General features: G+C 41.9%; 1 protein-coding gene across 25 annotated transcripts in view; it reads right to left on the bottom strand.

The window, feature by feature from the left end:
• The window catches only part of DTNA (dystrobrevin alpha), a 321,656-nt gene that overhangs the window by 119,778 nt on the left and 182,630 nt on the right, over positions 1-19,248 (bottom strand). For all 25 annotated transcript variants that reach the window (XM_038766548.1, XM_038766544.1, XM_038766547.1 and 22 more), the window contains one exon: positions 7,951-8,018. In XM_038766548.1, coding sequence (XP_038622476.1) covers positions 7,951-8,017 — 67 coding nt within the window. In that variant the 5' untranslated portion in view covers position 8,018. The remainder of the gene's footprint in view (positions 1-7,950; positions 8,019-19,248) is intronic.

Genomic DNA, 19,248 nt, shown 5'->3' with positions numbered 1-19,248 from the left:
CTGCCAGTGAACCACAATGAATTTTCCATGCTCCTTTTCACAGTCGCTCGACTGGATGGCTTCATTCCAATAAACCAGAAATTGAACTCTTTGTCCACCAAATAAACACAGTATACATGCAATACAAAGGAAGAGCTAGGACCACATGAGTTTAGCATTTTGACTCCTTTGCTGGACATGAGCAAAAAAGGTGTCCTGATTTTACAATGTGGGTAGATGGCACACACCATTTAAGAAGTGGGGAAAAAGAAAGCACACTGCCATACACGACTGTTTGCTTTATTCAGGTAACAGGTGTACAGGTGGACGACTCCATTTGTAGAACATGGTGATGCCATTATGCCAAATGAGATAAATACTGACATTACTAGTTAAGAACTGAATTCTTAAGGCACGGCTTCTATTCCAGGGCACGCGGTTCTGTATTCTTGTAAAACTGCAGGGGACAAACATGGATACACAACTAGCTGCAAGTGCAATTAAGGAGCCATTGCTGAAACTGTGGTGAAAAACAGCCCACTCTGCAGGCTATTAACATGCACCAGTAATTGAAGGCTTGGTTTTATGCCCATGATCCATTACGGAAGAAAAGGAGGCCCCTTTCAGACTGTCCACGTGCTCCAAGTCGTGATCCTTTCAGAGCCCTGCCCATATGAAATTGGGAAAAATTCCAACACAACCACTCTGAAACGGGTTAAGAAATTTATTAGAAGGTCATCCTGATATGAATTAGGAATTTTGCAACTCTTCTTTTTCCCCACTGCACATCTGAAAATGACCTACTCTACCCAGGTGATATTTGGAATGAGTAAACCATGATTTAAAGTTTCATCAACTTTTTGTTGCACATTTCTGCAATGCAATAGTCTAGCAGTATCCCATACCCACAGATCCCATAGTGATTCCTGGGACATTCAGGGCAGAGAATTCTAGGAAACTGTATTACACTAGGGAATAAGGGACTGTGAATTTAAACCCCAGTCCTGACAAGCTAACTGGTCGTGAGGCCCAGAAAGCACTCATAACTTCGCAGTAAAGCAAAGTCATGAGGCTGCTGGAAGAGACATCTTTGAAATGCATTTAGAGAAAGAGCATTCCTTTTTAAAGCCCCATGACTTTTATTATCTAGTGTTTGAAAAACTATCTCCTATCTGCCCTCTACATCAACTATGCACCTGGCTATGTATCAATCAATCAATCAATGGTATGTATTGAGCGCTTACCGTGTGCCGTGCGCTTTACCAAGGGCTTGGGAAAGTATAATACAATAGAGTTGGTACCACTCAGACTTCGTAACCCTTCAGCACTTAGATACTCACCCCAGCTCCATGGCATTTATGTTCATATCCTTATGCTCTATTTGTAATTTCCCCTTTCTGTCATTTCTTTTAATGTCTGTCTCCTCCTGTAGACTTTAAGCTCCTACTGGGCAGAGATCATGTCCACCAAATCTATTGTACGGTACTTTCCCAAGTGCTTAGCACAGTGCGCTGAACCCCTAGGCATTCAATAAATACCACTGATTGATTGCTTTCCCTTATATAGAGAGAAGCAGTGTAGCCTAGTGGAAAGAGCTCAGGCCTGGACATATATGTGTATCTGTTATTTATTTATTTATTTTTTATATATTAATGTCTGTTTCCCCCTCTATTCAGTGAGCTCATTGTGGGCAGGGACTATGTCTGTTGTTATATTGTACTCTCCCAAGCGCTTAGGACAGAGTTTTGCACACATTAAGCGCTCAATATATACAACTGAAAGAATGAATGAATCTAGGTTCTAATCCTGGCTTTGCACGTGTCTGCTGTGTGACCTTGGGCAAATCACTTCACTTCTCTGTGCCTCAGTTCCCTCATCAGTAAAATAGGGATTAAGACTGCGAGCCCTATGTGGGACAGGGACTGTGTCCAACCCAATTAGCTTGTATCTACCCCAGCGCGCAGAATGGTGCCTGGCACACAGTAAGCGCTTGAAAATACCACAATTATTATTATTACACTTATGAAACAGTTTCATGATTATTTGTCTTAGGTTGAACTTGTGTTACTCTGAGGAAAACACGGTTTTAGGCATCAACATTTTCCACCACCATTTGGTTCTTTTCCCCAGACCCTTATCCATATGCCCAACATTTTTCTATTTCTTTTTCAGAGTAGGAGAGGTATTGGTTTCCTTGGAAAATTCTAAATGTCCTCACTGGATCAAAGCAGTAAATGCATTTACCCCATATCGGTTGCCAGCTTGAAGGCCCCTGATTCCCAGCAGGAGTTATTTTTGAGAACCTGACATCAGATCCTACCCTATTGTCAACAGACTCGGGCTCCATTCATCTTCTTCACTATTTTACTAACTGATTTTCCAAACCATTTATTCCAGTCAAACCAAACCCTCCCCCTTCTTTTGTACTACACTCTTCCTTCACTTGGTCATCATAATCAATTTCTCCCCTTGGATGAAGTTCCAGTATTTTCCCACTTAAAGGCTCTATTCCGCTTTTCTTTTAGTTCCCATTAGTGCTGATCGAAGTGTGACTTCCTAATTGATTGTTAAGGTCGGACGGGTTTGGCTGTCTATGGCTGACACTCGTATCTTTCTTAGAACTGCACCCTCTAAAAAGTTCTACAGTTCTTCAACTTGCTCTCTGATTCCTAAAACTAACACCATGCTCTAAAAAATAAAAATACATTATAACTGACATGTTTCTCCTAGGAATCTCAAAAGGAATATAAAACCATTATTTAACCGTTCTGGAAAGTGGGCATTATTAATTTTTTAATGGTATTTGTTAGTGTTTACTATATGCCAGGCACTGTATTAAGCACTGGGGCAGATACAAGTTAATCAGGTTGGACACAATTCCTGTCCCACATAGGGCTCTCGGGCTTAATCTTCATTTTACAGATGAGGAAACTGAGGTATTGAGAAGTTACGTGACTTACCCAAGGTCACCCAGCCTCATCCAAGACCACACCACAGACCAGTGATGGAGCCAGGATTAAAACCCAGATCCTATGACTCCGAGGTCTGTGTTTTTTCCACTAGGCAACACTGCTTATTAATCCCACATAACAGCTAGCTGAACTGAATCCCTATCTCTCAATTTCACGGATATACAGAAAATACTCTCGGAAAGAAGGTGGATTATTCGACGGCCTACAGTTTTCAAAACAGAGCAATAACTACCCCATTATAGTGCTCACATGTGTTTATTTTGCTCATTCTGAAAAAAAATGAAGCACCTGCTGATTTGGATGGTTTCTGCTACATTTGTCACTACAACCTACAACTTGTTTTGAAAGTAAGTATGGGCTCCCAATCTTTTTAACATATCTTGTCACTCTAATTTTCAATCTTTATTTTCATTCCTCCCAAATTACTGATATGGAATGCATTTCTGTCTATGCCCCTCCATTCTTACTACTTTGGGAGGGTCCATTTCTACTAAATTTGGGGATGACATTTGCCCATCACTTCATGGTCTAACATTTTAAAGTTGCGGAAAAGCAGCCAAGGCAATGAATCTAGCACTTTGGATGGATCATTGGCTGACAAATCAGGAGACCCCCAAGCACTTATTAAAATGCTCTGCACATAGTAAGTGCTCAACAAATACCACTGATTGATTGAGACCTGACTTATGAGTTCTGCCTCAGCACTGAGGAAGTACGCAAGTCAGAAACTTCACTGGACTTCAACATTTTTTCTCTTCGAAACGAGCACAATTATGCAGCTTCTCTCCCTATCCCACCGGGATAGTGACTGAATGGAAAAAATATGCAAATAGGTTGCAAAGACAATTTTAGATTAAGGTAATTGGTACGGTGCTTTTATTAAAGTTTTACAACTACTACTACTAATAATTACTATGGTACTTGTTAAATGCTTACTATTCATTCATTCAATCTTATTTACTGAGCGCTTACTGTGTGCCTAGCACTGTTCTAAGTGCTGGGGTAAATACAAACTAATTGGGTTGGATACAGTCCCTGTCCCAAATAGAGCTCACAGTCTTATTGCCCATTTTACAGATGAGGGAATGGAGTCCTAGAGAAGTTAAGTCACTTGCCCAAGGTCAAACAGACATGTGGCAGAGCTGGAATTAGAACCCAGGATCTTCTGGCCCCCAGGCCCGTGCCCTCGCCACTAGGCAACACTGTTTTAAATCTGTGAATTTTTTTAATCTACAAGGCAATTCTAATTCCTTAAAAATGGGGGGACAAATACCATATATTGATACTGTTTTTAATCAACATGACAGAATATAGTGTATTAAACACTGACTGAAATCATCTTGAAATATTTATTAGCAATAGAACACAAAACAGAAGGCACCCTGAGAGATGTCCGAAATTGAGTTCCTGACAGAGGTAGGCCCGTTCAGTGATTTGTACACTCTGAGAAAATAAATATTAACTTTGACAAACTGTTTTCCCCTCAGCTAAATTTATGTCCGCATATTCCTCCACTGGGTAGCATTTAAATCTGTTTTCAATCTGATTGTATTGTATCTACCCCAGCACTTAGTAGAGTGCTTGGCATATACCAAGCACTTAGCAAATACCACATTGTTAATACCATTATTTTAGCTATAAAAAGTCAAGCCGCTAAAAGTAGAGGGAAAGATTGTGTTTATGTTTTGAAAAAATGTTGGTATAAATAAATGTATTTATTTTAAGAAATGTCTCTTCCAAGTGATTATTTTTCAGCTGGCTTTTTGCCTAGGGGCCTACAGCTTTTCACGTTTATTAGAGACCTGTGGTAGCAAAGAGAAAATCGTGGTTTACTGGGCAACCTTTATGGTATTTTGTCATTTTCAGATGATCAGACTAAATGGAAAATCCTCACCCTGTCAGCCAAGGAGCCTGAAAGCACAAAGTGTTGGTGGGAGTTTTAAATATAGGTTTCCTTTTGCCAACCATAGGAGTCAGGTTCCTGAAAGTACCCACGGAGGGCAAAACCACAGTTAGTAAAATAGAACATTTATGGAACAAACGGGAACTAGGGTCTGCCTGGCTTCTGATACAGCAGAGGAAATTCAAGACGGTTTGTGGAAAACAAACAAGAATGCATTCTCAGTCTTCTTTAGAAGGCTGAAATCCAAGGATCACACTGTGTTTCTCCAATTCTGTTTCAGGAGCTCATTAGCATTAAGCAAGGAGCTAATTCCTCCCTTCAAAGCCCTACTGAGAGCTCACCTCCTCCAGGAGGCCTTCCCAGACTGAGCCCCCTCTTTCCTCTCCCCCTCCTCCCCCTTCCTATCCCCCCTCCCCACAGCACCTGTATATTTGTTTGTACATATTTATTACTCTATTTATTTATTTATTTATTTTACTTGTACATATTTATTCTATTTATTTTACTTTGTTAATGTTTTGTTTTGTTGTCTGTCTCCCCCTCCTAGACTGTGAGTCTACTGTTGGGTAGGGACCGTCTCTATATGTTGCCAACTTGTACTTCCCAAGTGCTTAGTACAGTGCTCTGCACACAGTAAGCGCTCAATAAATATCATTGAATGAATGAATGAACAATTGTAACTGCTTAAAGGCCGCTGTGACCAAGCAGACACCTTTGGCTTAAAAGGACAAGAAGGATTGGTTACCCATGGGTAAGAAAAGCCATGGTTACTCAAAATTGTACGCTGTGGTGGCCACAGTGGTAGATAATTGGGCATGAATAGTTGAAACTGTGTTTAGCAAGGGATACCTGTGAAGTGACCATGACAGCAAGGAATGCAAAGGCAGATCTGAGGGATCTTATATAGGCCAATATGTCAGATCCAGAGGCTAAAGATCTGAGCGAGTTTCTCAAAGAAAAAAAAGGGAGGATTTAATTTGGTTTTTGGATTTGGATTAATTTGGATTTAATTTAATTTGGATTTAATTTAATTTAATTCCATGTCAAAGTGGAATTTTCTTTGCTCCCAAGTATCCTAGTCTCTACCACCACCACCACCCTGGTGCCACTACTTTCTGAACATGAATAGCAGAAATATGAATCTCACTCTCTCTTTTCCCATTCCACTTCAAGTTACTTTCCCCTTCCTCTCTCCTCCTGGTCTCCAATCTTCCACAGGAGAAAATTACAAAGTTACCACTGGAGAGGAAAGCAACTACTTTTCCTCTCTTTTAAGAATGGTGAGTTGTTCATTATTTTGCCATTCCTCGTGCATAGAGGATGAGACTGAATGCCAATTAATGAAGCTGCTCATTTCCTGTGACCTCCAAGATCAGGGCACTGTATCCCCTTGGTTAATGTCAAGTTCTGCTTCCTTCATTAATAAGGTAAAAGCTGCCTCAGACTCTGAGGGAAACAGAACAGGTGAAATGTTGAAAAAGTAATCACCAGGACTGACAAAAGTACTGGTACCAGTGACCCACGTATTCAAAGGGTCGAAAGTATTTCGTCTTCGTTTAGACACCAGCCTAGAGTCACTGAGCCTTGGTTCTCTGCCTTTAAAAAATGGGGTGTGTCCTATCTTGGGGCTATTTTTATCTTTTGTTTTCCCCTGTGCTACATTGGTGAACAGATTCTTCCCCTCTGTGGAAGCTTCGAAGAACAAATGGTAGCTCTGGCTGAATCAGATACCTTTTTCTTACATGAATCTGAGACTGCTGACTCTGATCCAGTGTATGTGGGTGAGGAGAGGGAAAGGGCATTTGAGAGATGGTTACTGCAGACTTGAATGCTAGGAGACCTGAGGGCAAAATCCACATGCTTAATTAGTACATAATGAAGAAAGTAGCACCAGCTTCTGCTTCTCTCGAGGATATCTGCCCTCCCTCCCCTTCAGACTATGAGCCCTTCCTGGGACGAGGACTGATTATATCTTGTGTCTACCCCAGAACTTATTACAGTGTTTGGCATGCAGCAAACACTTTAATACCACTGCCATCATAAGGAAGGAGGAAGAGGAAGGAGAGCTGGAAAAGATCATGAAACCTTCCCTTAATTAGAGACTTCCTAAATTTCCTCCGGGGATGAGACCAAAACCACCTCTCCCCCCACCAATGCATCACTGAATGTGGTCTGCAGGTGAGAAAAAAGGGGTTTTGAGATACCGCAGCAGAGGACATGCTGTTCCCTCAAAAGTACCTCCAGAACATAACTGGCAGCAACTCTAGGCAACAGTATTTTTTTACAGCCCACAAAGCCATACGAGTACATTCTGATCACAGTCACCCAATTATATTCACAGAGACACTTACATAAAATAGTACTGATGATAATACAGAAGCACGCCCATGGGTAAATTTCATCTTTGGTGGCCTTATCTTCAAATGAAAAGGACAACTATATACATTTCCCTTGCTAATCACAGGGTTAGGGTCCTAAAAGCGTCCATGATGGGCAAAATTGCAGTTGTTAAGATGAATGGCTTATGGAATAAAGGGAGTTAGGGACTACCCCGTGGGTGAAATTCAAGAAGATTTGTGGAATAAACAAACAAACAAAAATTCTAAGCCTGTTTCAAACCAGCTAAGCTCTTGCCATGTCTGGGATCTCAGATCCCCTGTAAGTAATTTATCAGTGTTACATGGGGAATTTAATTGTAGCGGCTTAAAGTTATAAGTAAACTTATGGAAACAGAGAGCTAGTAAATTTCTGGCCACGTGATCTTTAAGCAGTTATAATTAAGTCAGAAAAGCACAATGCAATTCCAGATTCTGCTGGCAGTGTTAACCACAGCCATGGAAAGGCACATTTACTGGAATTGTATTCTGTGAGAGCCAAAACAGTAGACAGAAAATTGAGCATGGATATTTAAAACTGTGGTTGGCCAGGAAAACCTGTATATTTCAACGTTTACAAATGCTTGCCTCACGGCAGATGATAAGGCTCAAATGTCCACTCCCCTGCAAGAGACTGAAAGAGTTAGAGAAAGAACAAATGCTATAAAAATCATCTCATCATTTTCTAACTTGATCATTTTCCTAAAAACTCCATACTTACTCATTTCTGCAAACAACTGTCTTCTTTCCGCCATGGTATTTCCCCTCTTCCCGCTATCTTCAATCATTCTAAGGGGACAAAATGATCATAAAATACTGTCATCCAAGTACCAACCAGATGTACAAAGCTATTTATAAATAAATCCACACACCACATTGTGCTGCATATGGGAAGTGGAAAATAGTCTTTATTTGGAGTGCAATTAATGGGCATGGCTCTGCTTTCACTGATTCCTGTGGCTTTTCCACTAATTATAATAATAATGGCATTTATTAAGCACTTACTATGTGCAAAGCACTGTTCTAAGTGCTGGGGAGGTTACAAGGTGATCAGGTTGTCCCGCGGGGGGCTCACAGTCTTAATCCCCATTTTACAGATGGGGTAACTGAGGCCCAGAGCAGTTAAGTGACTTGCCCAAAGTCCCACAGCTGACAATTGGCAGAGCCGGGATTTGAACCCATGACCTCTGACTCCAAAGCCCGGGCTCTTTCCACTGAGCCATGCTGCTTCTCTACTAGGCCTCCACTAGGCCTCACTGCTTCTGATTGCTGTAAATGTTCACAAAATGTATACATATAAAGTTAATATCACATAATCTGCAGTAGAGATTCAAAACATTCTATTAAATTTATGCTACAATCAAGACAAAATCTCTACAGTCCACGGTACCTAAAACCTACAAAAATCACCAATCAGTTCACTGTTTGGTCTCAAGAACAGTGGATTTTCTACTGTACAATATTTTTCTTAGCCCAGGCTTTCCAAAAATTCATTCTTCAACCTTAAAAAAACAATTGACTTTCACTGATATTCCCAGAGCCTGAGTTTTTGAACAATAAATGCATGTCACTGATTCAAAACATTAATTAAATGAAATAAGAAACGGGCTCATATTTACCGTAATTTGACATTTTAAAAAAAGACACTGAGATAATAGATGTTGTACAAGATGCGGGAAATTCAACCTTTTTGCCCCACTCATCACTAGTCTTTGTTAATTAACTCAAGAAAGAAACTGTCATTAGCCACACATTGGATATTGACCCTTCCACCTGAGGAAAATGAGTATCTTCAGAGAACATTAAAGAAAAACTCAGAAGAGTCAATTAATAAAAAATAATATGTAATTATCATTGCATAAAAAGGGAAAAATATTTTCATCTTACCCTCAAAGTTTTATGGAAAGCATCTACATTAACATGAAATTGAAAAATAAGCATTGATTTATTTTCCTCCGAATTTATTCATTTGAAAGAACCTACTGAATGCCTACCACTTACAGAGATCTGTTGCAAATACTGGAGAAAACAGAAAATATGATCATTCCTCCCCCTCACGATCATCATAGAGAAAAAGGTGTACTGGATTTTGTGATAAAGGTAAATATGGTAAACAAACAAGCAAAACTAAGTATTCCTTAATTTCTGATTTTATTTGGATAACTTCCTAAATGGCAGACCAAAGACCTCTAAGACCACTTCCAGAAATCAGTAGTGCCAATGGAAGAACTAGAATGTCAAGAGGCTCAGTTTGTCATTGCCCAAGACAACTACACGTGGAATAATAATGATAATAATAATAATAATAGTAATAATTGTGGTTGTTATGGGCTTACTATGTACCAGTCACTGTTCTAAGCGCCTGGGTAGAAACAAGCATATCAGGTTGGACATCATCCCTGTCACATGCAGGGCTCACAGTCTCAATCCCCATTTTACAGATAAGGGAATTGAGGCCCAGAGAAGTAAAGTGACTTGCTCAAGGTTGCACAGCAGACAAGTGACAAAGCCAGGATAAGAACCCATGACCTTCTGACATTCCCAGGCCCATACTCTATCCACTGTGCCATTCCGCTAGGTGAAGAGGAAAGGGATTTATCTGGGATGATGCCAACACAGACCACAGAACTTTTTGCCTACAAAGAAAATATACTTCATCATAGGAATAATTTTTCCTCCATTAGGTAAAGAAGAGCCTTACATTTTTTTTTTTAATTCTCTCTAGATTAGAGTAAATGAGGGGAAAATAGGTACATCTTTGGATGGCTATCGAGAAATTTGGGGACTTAGCTTTCCTAGAGATAGGGGCCTATGAAAGAACTTGTGGGCAGTCAGAGATCTGACCGTCTGTCAGAGATTTGACCCCCTGTCAGCCGGTCAGGGGGATGTGAGGAATGAACTGGGATCTCACTTTAGAGACTAGTCTTCGGTGAGAGAGGTTATGGAGTCCCACAGCATGGAGTTGGCTGTCTGACTGGAGAGAGTTAAAGAGTTTGGGGGTAGAAAGAGGAGCCGAGCTTCTTCTCTTGGGCCGGTCCTGCCAAAGCTGTTAACCACACTGAAGGAAGGTGCTCGAATTTCTTGTACCTTATTGCACCTGCTCCTCTAACAATGCAGAGACTTTCCACTTTCCAGAGAAGACACTCTTCAAAGATGGGTGAATACGAAGTAAATGAAAGATCTGGGGCATAAAATAATGGATTCATATTGAAATGCTCAACAGTTTTATTACTGCCTTCACATATGCACTTTGACTACACTAACCCCAATTCATTCATTCAATTGTATTTACTGAGCACTCAGTATGTGCAGAGCACTGTACTAAGCACTTGGGAAGTACAAGTTGGCAACATATAGAGAATGTCCCTACCCAACAGCTGGTTCACAGTCTAAATGAGCTAGATGGGCCCCAATGAGCTGTGTAAACTGCTTATACAGGTGTTTTAAAAGAAGTGCAAATTAATCAATAATATTTTGATATTTCTTCCTACCTGTAACAACGGGCACTGGTTGATCTACAGTATGCTGTTGCAGATTAATCAAAACTAAACACACTTCAGAGTTAACACTCTGTAACTGCTTAGGGAGACAGGAGTAAGCCTATTTCATCTACATACTAGAAATACAGAATTATGACAATGTAAACAATCCTCAGCTTCTATGTTTATAACCCACATTCCATTTAAATCCTTCTGGGATTTACCATGGCAGTTTCTGTGTTCTTCCTTTGCCTGACACTTAGCTGGTTTGTCTAAAAAAAGAAAAATGTTTCCACATTTCCACATTTTATTTTACTTGGTCCATTTTGTCCTAGGTGGAAAGCAAGAAGGCCTCAGGACCCTTTAAGAACTGGGGAAAGCCAAATTTGCAGAGTCACCAACTGCTACAATCTGGAAAATTAATAACTAAGATGAAGGCCATTTCAGGTCCTTTTCTCCCTTTAAACTGATTTATTGGTGGCATATGAATGTCAGCTTCAATTTCTGTTAATGAGGCAGGCCGGTAATATGACTTTCTGAGCTTCACACTCCAGCCCTAATCTTTGGCAATATAATAAAAAGTGTTCAGTGCTCTTTCCTGAGGCGAGATATAATTGCATTGCTCTTACTTGTTTATACTTCATCTAGATAGGCCACTGCCAGGGAGGAAAATGCTGTCATTAAACCAAGTAGAGATAATAAGACTTTGTCTTTTCATATTTCGTTCTGTCTTACAAATGCACACTCCCCTCTTAAAACTACTACCACTACTGACTAATTCTGTGAATTTGCAGGGAACGTCACTGCATAGTTTTTAATCAAAGCCTTTTTCCAGCCGTAATACAGGGGCTGTTGGGTGGACAAAAAGAGATGAAGAATACAAACGCTCTTTGGAAGAATAAAGTTCTATACACATTCAAGTTGACATTATTTCTCCAACAGTTACTGGGAACAACAGGATGGTGTAGTGGATAGAGCATTGGCCTGGGTGACAGAAGGGCATGGGTTCTAATTCTGGCTCCACCACTTGTCTGCTGTGTGACCTTGGGTACGTTACTTATCTTCTCTGTGCCTCAGTTCCCTCATCTGTAAAATGGGGATTGAGACTGTGAGCCCCACATGGGACACGGACTGTGTCCAACCTGATTTTCTTGCATCCACCCCCATGCTTAGTACTGTGCCTGGCACATAGTAAGCACTTAATACCATAATAATAATTATTATTGTTATTACATCTACACCAGTCAAAAACATTTATTGAGCCCTTACTGTGTGCACAGCATTGTACTAAGCACTTGGACAATACAACAGTTTTGGTGGACATGATCCATGCCCACAGAGGGCTTATAGTCTAGATAGGGAAATTAATAAAGTATATTACAGATAGGGGAAATGGCAGAGTGTAAGGATATGTATGAAAGTGCTGTGTGGCTGAGTTTGGGGATGAATACTAAGGGCTTAAAGGGTTAAGATCCAAATGCATCTGTGACAGAGGAGACGGTGAATAGGGGAAAGGAGGGCTTAATCAGGGAAGGCCTCTTGGAGGAGATGTGATTTTAGGAGGGCTTTATTGGGAGGGAGTTCCAAGCTAGAGGAGGGATGTGGGCAAGGGATCATAATAATAATAATAACAATGGTATTTGTTAAGCATTTACTATGTGCCAAGCACTGTTCTAAGCACTGGGGGAGATACAAAATAATCAGGTTGTCCCATGTGGGGCTCACGGTCTTAAACCTCATTTTACAGATGAGGTAAATGGGGCACAGAGAAGTTAAGCAGCTTGCCCAAGGTCACACAGCAGACAAGTGGCAGAGCCAGGATGAAAATTCACGTCCTCTGACTTCCAAGCCTGTGCTCTTTCCATTAAGCCACGTTGCTTTGGCGAGACAGATGAGATCGAGGTACAGAGAGTATGGTGACATTAGAGAAATGAAGTGTGCAACTGAGCCCTAGTAGTTGATCAGCGAGGTTAGGTAGGAGGGGGAGAACTGATTGAGTGCCTTAAAGCTGACGGTAAGGAGTTTCTGCATGACTGTGAAGGTTAATGGGCAACCAGATGACATTTTTTGTGGGTGGGGGGAGAGTGTACATTTTAGGAAGAAGCTACACTTGATTTATACAATGTATCCGGGGCAAGCCTGCTGCTCAGGACCTACTAAATGCTTTCCAAAGCTAAGGCTTGTAAACGCAATGAACTATTATAGGCATGTGCCACTAGACTTTGCCTCTGAGCTTACTCTGGGAATCCTGACTTCAGTTTTTCAGCCTGACTGACAGAGAACACTCAGGTTTCCCGCTCCTATCTTCTGGACCAAACCATCAGTTGTCAATACAGGCCAGAGGGGACTTCTGCTAGGGCTCCTGAGACTCGGCTGAGCTTACTCTTGCAACAACCAGGATGCATATTCAAGGACTCTAAACCATATCCAAAGGTCTGATTCAGGGAGCACAATGCAGTGGTCTCTAGGTGAATAAACGCACTAGGAAGCAACGCCTGTTTTGTTGGATTGAAATGAGGCTGGAAATGCTGTGGCTGCTGAGTCAAAGGCAAAATCCACTCAGACTCTCCCTCCCAACCCATCCCCCATAATGATAATATTACTTGTGGTATTTGTTAGGCACGTACTATGTGCCAGACCCCATCCTAAGCGCTGGGATAGACACAAGATAATCAGGTTGGTCACAGTTTCTGTCTTACATGGGGCTCACAGTCGTAGATGAGTCTCATTTTACAGATGAGGTAACTGAGGGACAGAGAAGTTAAGTGATCTGTCCAAGGTAATAGAGCAGATAAGTGGTGGAGCGGGGATTAGAACCCACATCGTCTATCTCCTCCATTTCACCACAGACAACTTTGCCCACATTCTCCCTCTGGCCTGGAACTCTCTCCCCCTTCATCCAAGAGACCACCACTCTCTCCACCTTCAAAGCCTTATTCAATTCACATCTCCTCCAAGAGGCCTTTTGTCTATTTATCCTGACCATTTTGACACCTGTCTACATGTTTTGTTTTGTTGTCCGTCTCCCCCTTCTAGACTGTGAGCCCGTTGTTGGGTAGGGACCATCTCTATAGGTTGCTAACTTGTACTTCCCAAGCACTTAGTACAGTGCTCTGCACACAGTAAGTGCTCAATAAATACAATTGAATGAATGAAAGAATGAACATTCTCTGATTCCCAGGCTTGTGCTCTTTATGCTAGGCCTAACTGCTTTTCATTGGCCTTAAAAGCTATTCGGCTATACAGTTTGCCTGTCACAGACAGAAACACACCAACGAATAAAACACTGCTTAAAAGATCAGAGAATTCAGCTACAGAATTACTAATTTATGAACTCATTTTTATAAATGCTAGTAAATACAGGATAAGTGGATATACACCTGCTCATCCCACTTTTGCTTCATTTTTTTTTATTTTTCCAGTGCCTGCATCAAGAAAAGAAATTCACCAAGGCAGACAAAATTAAAACCCATTCAGAAGTGACACCGCACACAGTCTACAGAACAGCAGCCAATACAAACCTAGCCAAGAATGTAGGGTTAACCTACATTCGAGCCAAAATTAAATAGGCCACATGGAACAGGAACAGGAGGGGGACGTGCAATCAATATTCTTGTGCAGCGGGATGCCCGGCAGTGAACGATGGAAGCCTGGCTACCTGAAGCCCTTCCCCTGGATGCCACCTCCTACTGCATCCCGGAGGTATGAACCCTCCAAATAAGTATATTTCACTTCTAAGTGATGAACTGGAAGACAGCCTCTCTGCTACCTGTCTGGGCGATATCCCTAAAGTGTCCCAACCAGAACAGATACAAAGGTAAATGACTGAGGAAAATGCCTGAAAACTGAGATGCCTGGGTCTTTTCTATTTTCCCCCAAAATATTGCCGTTTATTACATTTATCCTAATTAAAATATGGCATAATTTGATTAGGCACCATAGTTTCTGCCACAGCATAAAGGACAAAAGTGATCTACAATACAATTATGCAGAAACGGACCTGCTCGGGAAGCCAGAATTCAAAACTAACATCTGAATTACAACCCACCAGGTTAGTGCCTGTAAATGGGAGGGTGCCAAACTGCTCTGCCCTGATTCACTGCTCCCATATCTCTTACATACACATACCCACGTTACAATCAACACTGCTAGGGTGATTTGAAAGAACTAGAACTACTGCACTAAAAAAAAAAAATTAAGATGAACATTTTCAGCCAAACAATATTAACTACACCGTGGGTGAGCTTTAAAGATTATAAAAACCTCTCTGGTGGCACATAAACATTTCAGTTTGCAGAAATGTGGACAATCCTATCCAGTTCTTCCTGGCTGCTCGCACACTAGAGATCTGGATTTACCTCTCAAACTGGAGGGGAAGGAATTAGAGTGGCAACTGAGATGCCCCCAACTCACAGTCCCTAGATGAACTGGCAGATCCTTGGCAGCTACTTTCTCTGATGCCTAAGTCACTTCCCAGCAGTTTCTAAGATGCTTAGGGAACTACATTAAGTCTTCCAAGCTCGAAGGTGCCATTCACCATTCTCTACCCGTTCAGGGTGTTCTTTAAGAGCTGATAGACGGGACTCTGACTCTTGTAAATGTTGGCAGAGGATAGTTAAAAGTATCACTGATGCTCACATGATGGAAAAATGACACTGGTGACAGCCAAGTTTGTCTCTAATGTGCACAAAATGGATTAATCCTGTGTCTCCTACAAGTATTATCAATTTAAGAGCTATTTTTTCAAATGCAAACATGCGTGTCTATAGCACCCCTCATCAGCACCTAAAACAAAGCGTGAAAGAGAAAAAAACATGATAGCCTAAGTATATCTAATAATTGCAATATTTACCTGGCGTGTTTTCATCTTTAGAAAAAGAAAGAAACATGTTTAATAGGAAGATATTTATAGTTAGAAGATTTTAGGAAGACACAAAATTCAAATCCACACAATTTAGATGTGCCAATATGTACTTTCTAAATCTTAGAGCACATGGTCCCAGTCACCCCTCCACTGAGACTCTGGGATACTTGGTAGGTTGTGAAGGTTGGGGCATCCCCTTCACTCCAGTCTCTCTCCGCTTGGGAGAAACAGTGTGACCTAGTGGCTAAGCGCTTAGTACAGTGCTCTGCACACAGTAAGCACTCAATAAATACCATTGATTGATTGATAAGGCACAAGCTTGGGAGTCCAAAGGACCTGGGTTCTAATCCCACTCCACCACTTGCCTGGGGTGTGACCTTAGGCAAGCCACTTCACTTCTCTGTGCCTCACTTACCTCATCTGGAACATGGGGATTAGGACTGTGAGCCGCACGTGGGACACGGACTGTATCCAACCTGATAAGCTTGTATCTACCCCAGTGTTCAGTACAGTGTCGGGTTCATAGTAAGCACTTAATGACATTTTTTTAAAAAAGTTCAATCTCCCCCTTGAGCAGGAGCCAGAAGGAGGCTGCGGCCACCACATTTGGAAGGAATTGGCTACTTGGAAGAAGAGCAGTTCTGGCTGGAACAACAAGGAGCCCCAAGATGGTCCCCCTGCAAGCAATAATAAGCCAGATTTGCAGTGTGGTTTGAGACCACAGATGTCCATTCAACAATATTTTCACCAAGTGATAGGTTAAGGAAAAGCACCATGGTTTTTACACGTTCTTTTAAACCTCACAACAGCATGTGACACTAGCAGTAAATCTGGGCACTGGAAATTATTAAGGACATTTGTTTGCTCCAAGATGATCTGGCTGGCTGTGGTGGAGTTAAGGAGGCCCTCTGCCCGGTCGATTGCCTATTGCCAGAGCTGAAGAACAGAATCAGTCTTGTTTAATTTATTTTTCACAGCCATGTCAGAATAGCAATCTGGGACCCTGATCCTAGGTTTACAATACTAGTCTGGTCTTCTGAAAAAACTTTCCCGATTCTACAGGCTACAAGCATCATCAGAACTGCAGTAGCCAGGTATTTCCAGTCTTGCTATATGCAGAGAACTGCTCTTTAGTGGCATGACTTCATATGTGAATGATTATGAACTGCTTTGTCAGTATTATACTTGTTAAGTGGTTACTATGTGCCTGGCTCTGTACTAAGCACTGGGGTACATTCAAGCTAATCAAATTGGATACCGTCCATGTCCCACATGGGGCTCACAATCTTAATCCCCATTTTACAGATGAGGTAACTGATGCACAGAGGAGTGAAATGACTTGCCCGTGGTCACACAGAAGACAGGGGCAAAGCAGGGATTAGAACCCAAGTTCTTCTGACTCCCGGGCCTGTGCTCTATCCACTAAGCCAGGCTGTTTCTCTGTGTTCTTACATTTAAAGGCTTCCTTCATGCTTGACACATTTTTTACATTCAGTCTGATAAAATTTATGCTCTCAAAATTGGGTGATTCATAATCAACAAGATTTTGTGTACACTCAGAGGAAACTGACATCTCATGACAAGATTAAGGACTGCACACTTGGTGAATTTTGTGTAAATTTAACACCTTTAACATGATTTACATTCTTAAAAATGAGATAGTCAAGGGACAACCTCAAGCATGTAGAAACTACATACATTCTAGAAATTCGAGATTAAAGCAAGCCAATGCCACCAAAAGCGCTGCTTGTGGCTGGTCACTGAACGAACAGGAAGTTATTATTATTATTAATAACGATAATGATAGTATTTGTTAAGTGCTTACTAAGCGCCAAACACTGTTCTAAGCGCTGGGGTAGATACAAGGTAAGCAGGTTGTCCCATGTGGGGCTCATAATCTTAATCCCCATTTTACAGATGAGGTAACTGAGGCACAGAAAAGTTAGGTGACTTCCCCAAAGTCACAGAGCTGTCAAGTGGTGGACCCGGGATTAGAACCTATGATCTCTGACTCATCAAGCCCATGCTCTTTCCACTGAGCCACGCTGCTTCTCTTTTTAGGACGGGTCGCTCGCCCACCATGTTCTCCAGCTTCAGGAGAAGGAATCTGGTGATGAGGGGAGGTCCGACTGGCCAGGCTCTCCTTTAAATGGGAGAAACTGCTCCGGGCCAGAGTGTTTTCTGTTGGGACTTTAAAAGCATCCTCTTCAGTCAAGGGGTCGTGGTTGCCTTTTCCAAAGGGGTTTTGGAAAACAGGGCTAATCTAGTCCATCATCCAGTGGTATTTACTGAGCATGTATTGAGTGCCGATCATTCGACTGAGTACTGGGGATAGTACGAAAGAGTAAGAGGATGGGATCCCCGCCTTCAAGAAGCTTGTAATCCACAGCAAATATCTCCTGAAAGTATCCTGTTGGTGTCAGAGGTTTGGGAGACAGGCGAGGGGACGGGACGTAACCGTATCCAATCTGGGCTGGCCTTGGATACTCAGGTCCAGGCCTGGATGGAATTTAGGAGTGCTCCTCAAATTAAGAATAATAATAATAATAATAATAATAATAACAATAATAATAATAGTGCTAAGCGCTTAGTACAGTGCTCTGCACATAGTAAGCGCTCAATAAATACGATTGATGATAATAATAATGGTATTTGTTAAGCACTTACTATGTGCAAGGCACTGTTCTAAGCGCTGGGGGAATACAAGGTGATCAGGTTGTCCCACGGGGGAGCTCACAGTCTTCATCCCCATTTTACAGATGAGGGAACTGAGGCACAGAGAAGTGAAGTGACTTGCCCAAAGTCACACAGCTGACAACTGGCAGAGCCGGGATTTGAACCCCTGACCTCTGACTCCAAAGCCCAGGCTCTTTCCACTGAGCCACGCTGCTTCTCTAAGAAGGCTTAGATTGGGCTCCCTGACATGCGGGGCTTGAGGATAGATAGTCCATAATGAGGGAAAGTAAGAGGGGGCTGCCAAAGGCAGGAATCCTGTGTCAGGCTGAGTTAGATAACATAAGGAACTAAGAGGTTATCCAAGGTAGCTCCGGGACAGTTAGTACCTGTCTCATCCCATAAGGGTGCCTAAAACTGGCGAGCGGCTAGTTGCAGAGTTGTTACGAAGTAACTGATTAATCAGTCCTGAGGATAATAGGGCTACGTGGGAGCCTTGCTTATTTATCCTAGAATTGCTTTCACTGTTAGTTGCATCCATTTGGGAACCTCTGCTTCTGGTCATTTGATACTAACTCCTTCCGATTAAATGGGTTGTCTGATAAGGGTTTGGCTTTGAGTCCAGTCCCAGCTGTCATCAGAAGGTCTGGCCCCAACAGGTTCCCGATCGATGGAAGCATCTCTCCTGACCATGGTCCCTTTTCAGTCTGCAACCCATTTTCCTGAGCAAGACCTCCCACAAAGATGGCCACATCCCAGGGTCCCCAAGAAGGAACAGTGGGTGATAGATTAACGACATTCACCCACTCTGCAGGAGCATCATGGTGTGGGAGCTCTTCCAAGCTAGCTGATAAGTCCCTGGTTTGCCCGTAAAAGCTTTTAGCTTGAATTATTACTCTCTCTGGTCTAGTAATAATAGCCTGTGGCGTTATTAAAAGGACACTGCCAAGCTAATGAGCCCTTCAAATGGCATCCCAGTAAGGTTGATTTTCTACATAAGCCT

The sequence above is a fragment of the Tachyglossus aculeatus genome, chromosome 25, assembly GCF_015852505.1.
Source record: "Tachyglossus aculeatus isolate mTacAcu1 chromosome 25, mTacAcu1.pri, whole genome shotgun sequence".
In the NCBI taxonomy this organism is placed as follows: Eukaryota; Metazoa; Chordata; class Mammalia; order Monotremata; family Tachyglossidae; genus Tachyglossus; species Tachyglossus aculeatus.
The sequence above is the reverse complement of the archived record's forward strand: the minus strand, read 5'-3'. Positions and strand labels throughout refer to the sequence as shown.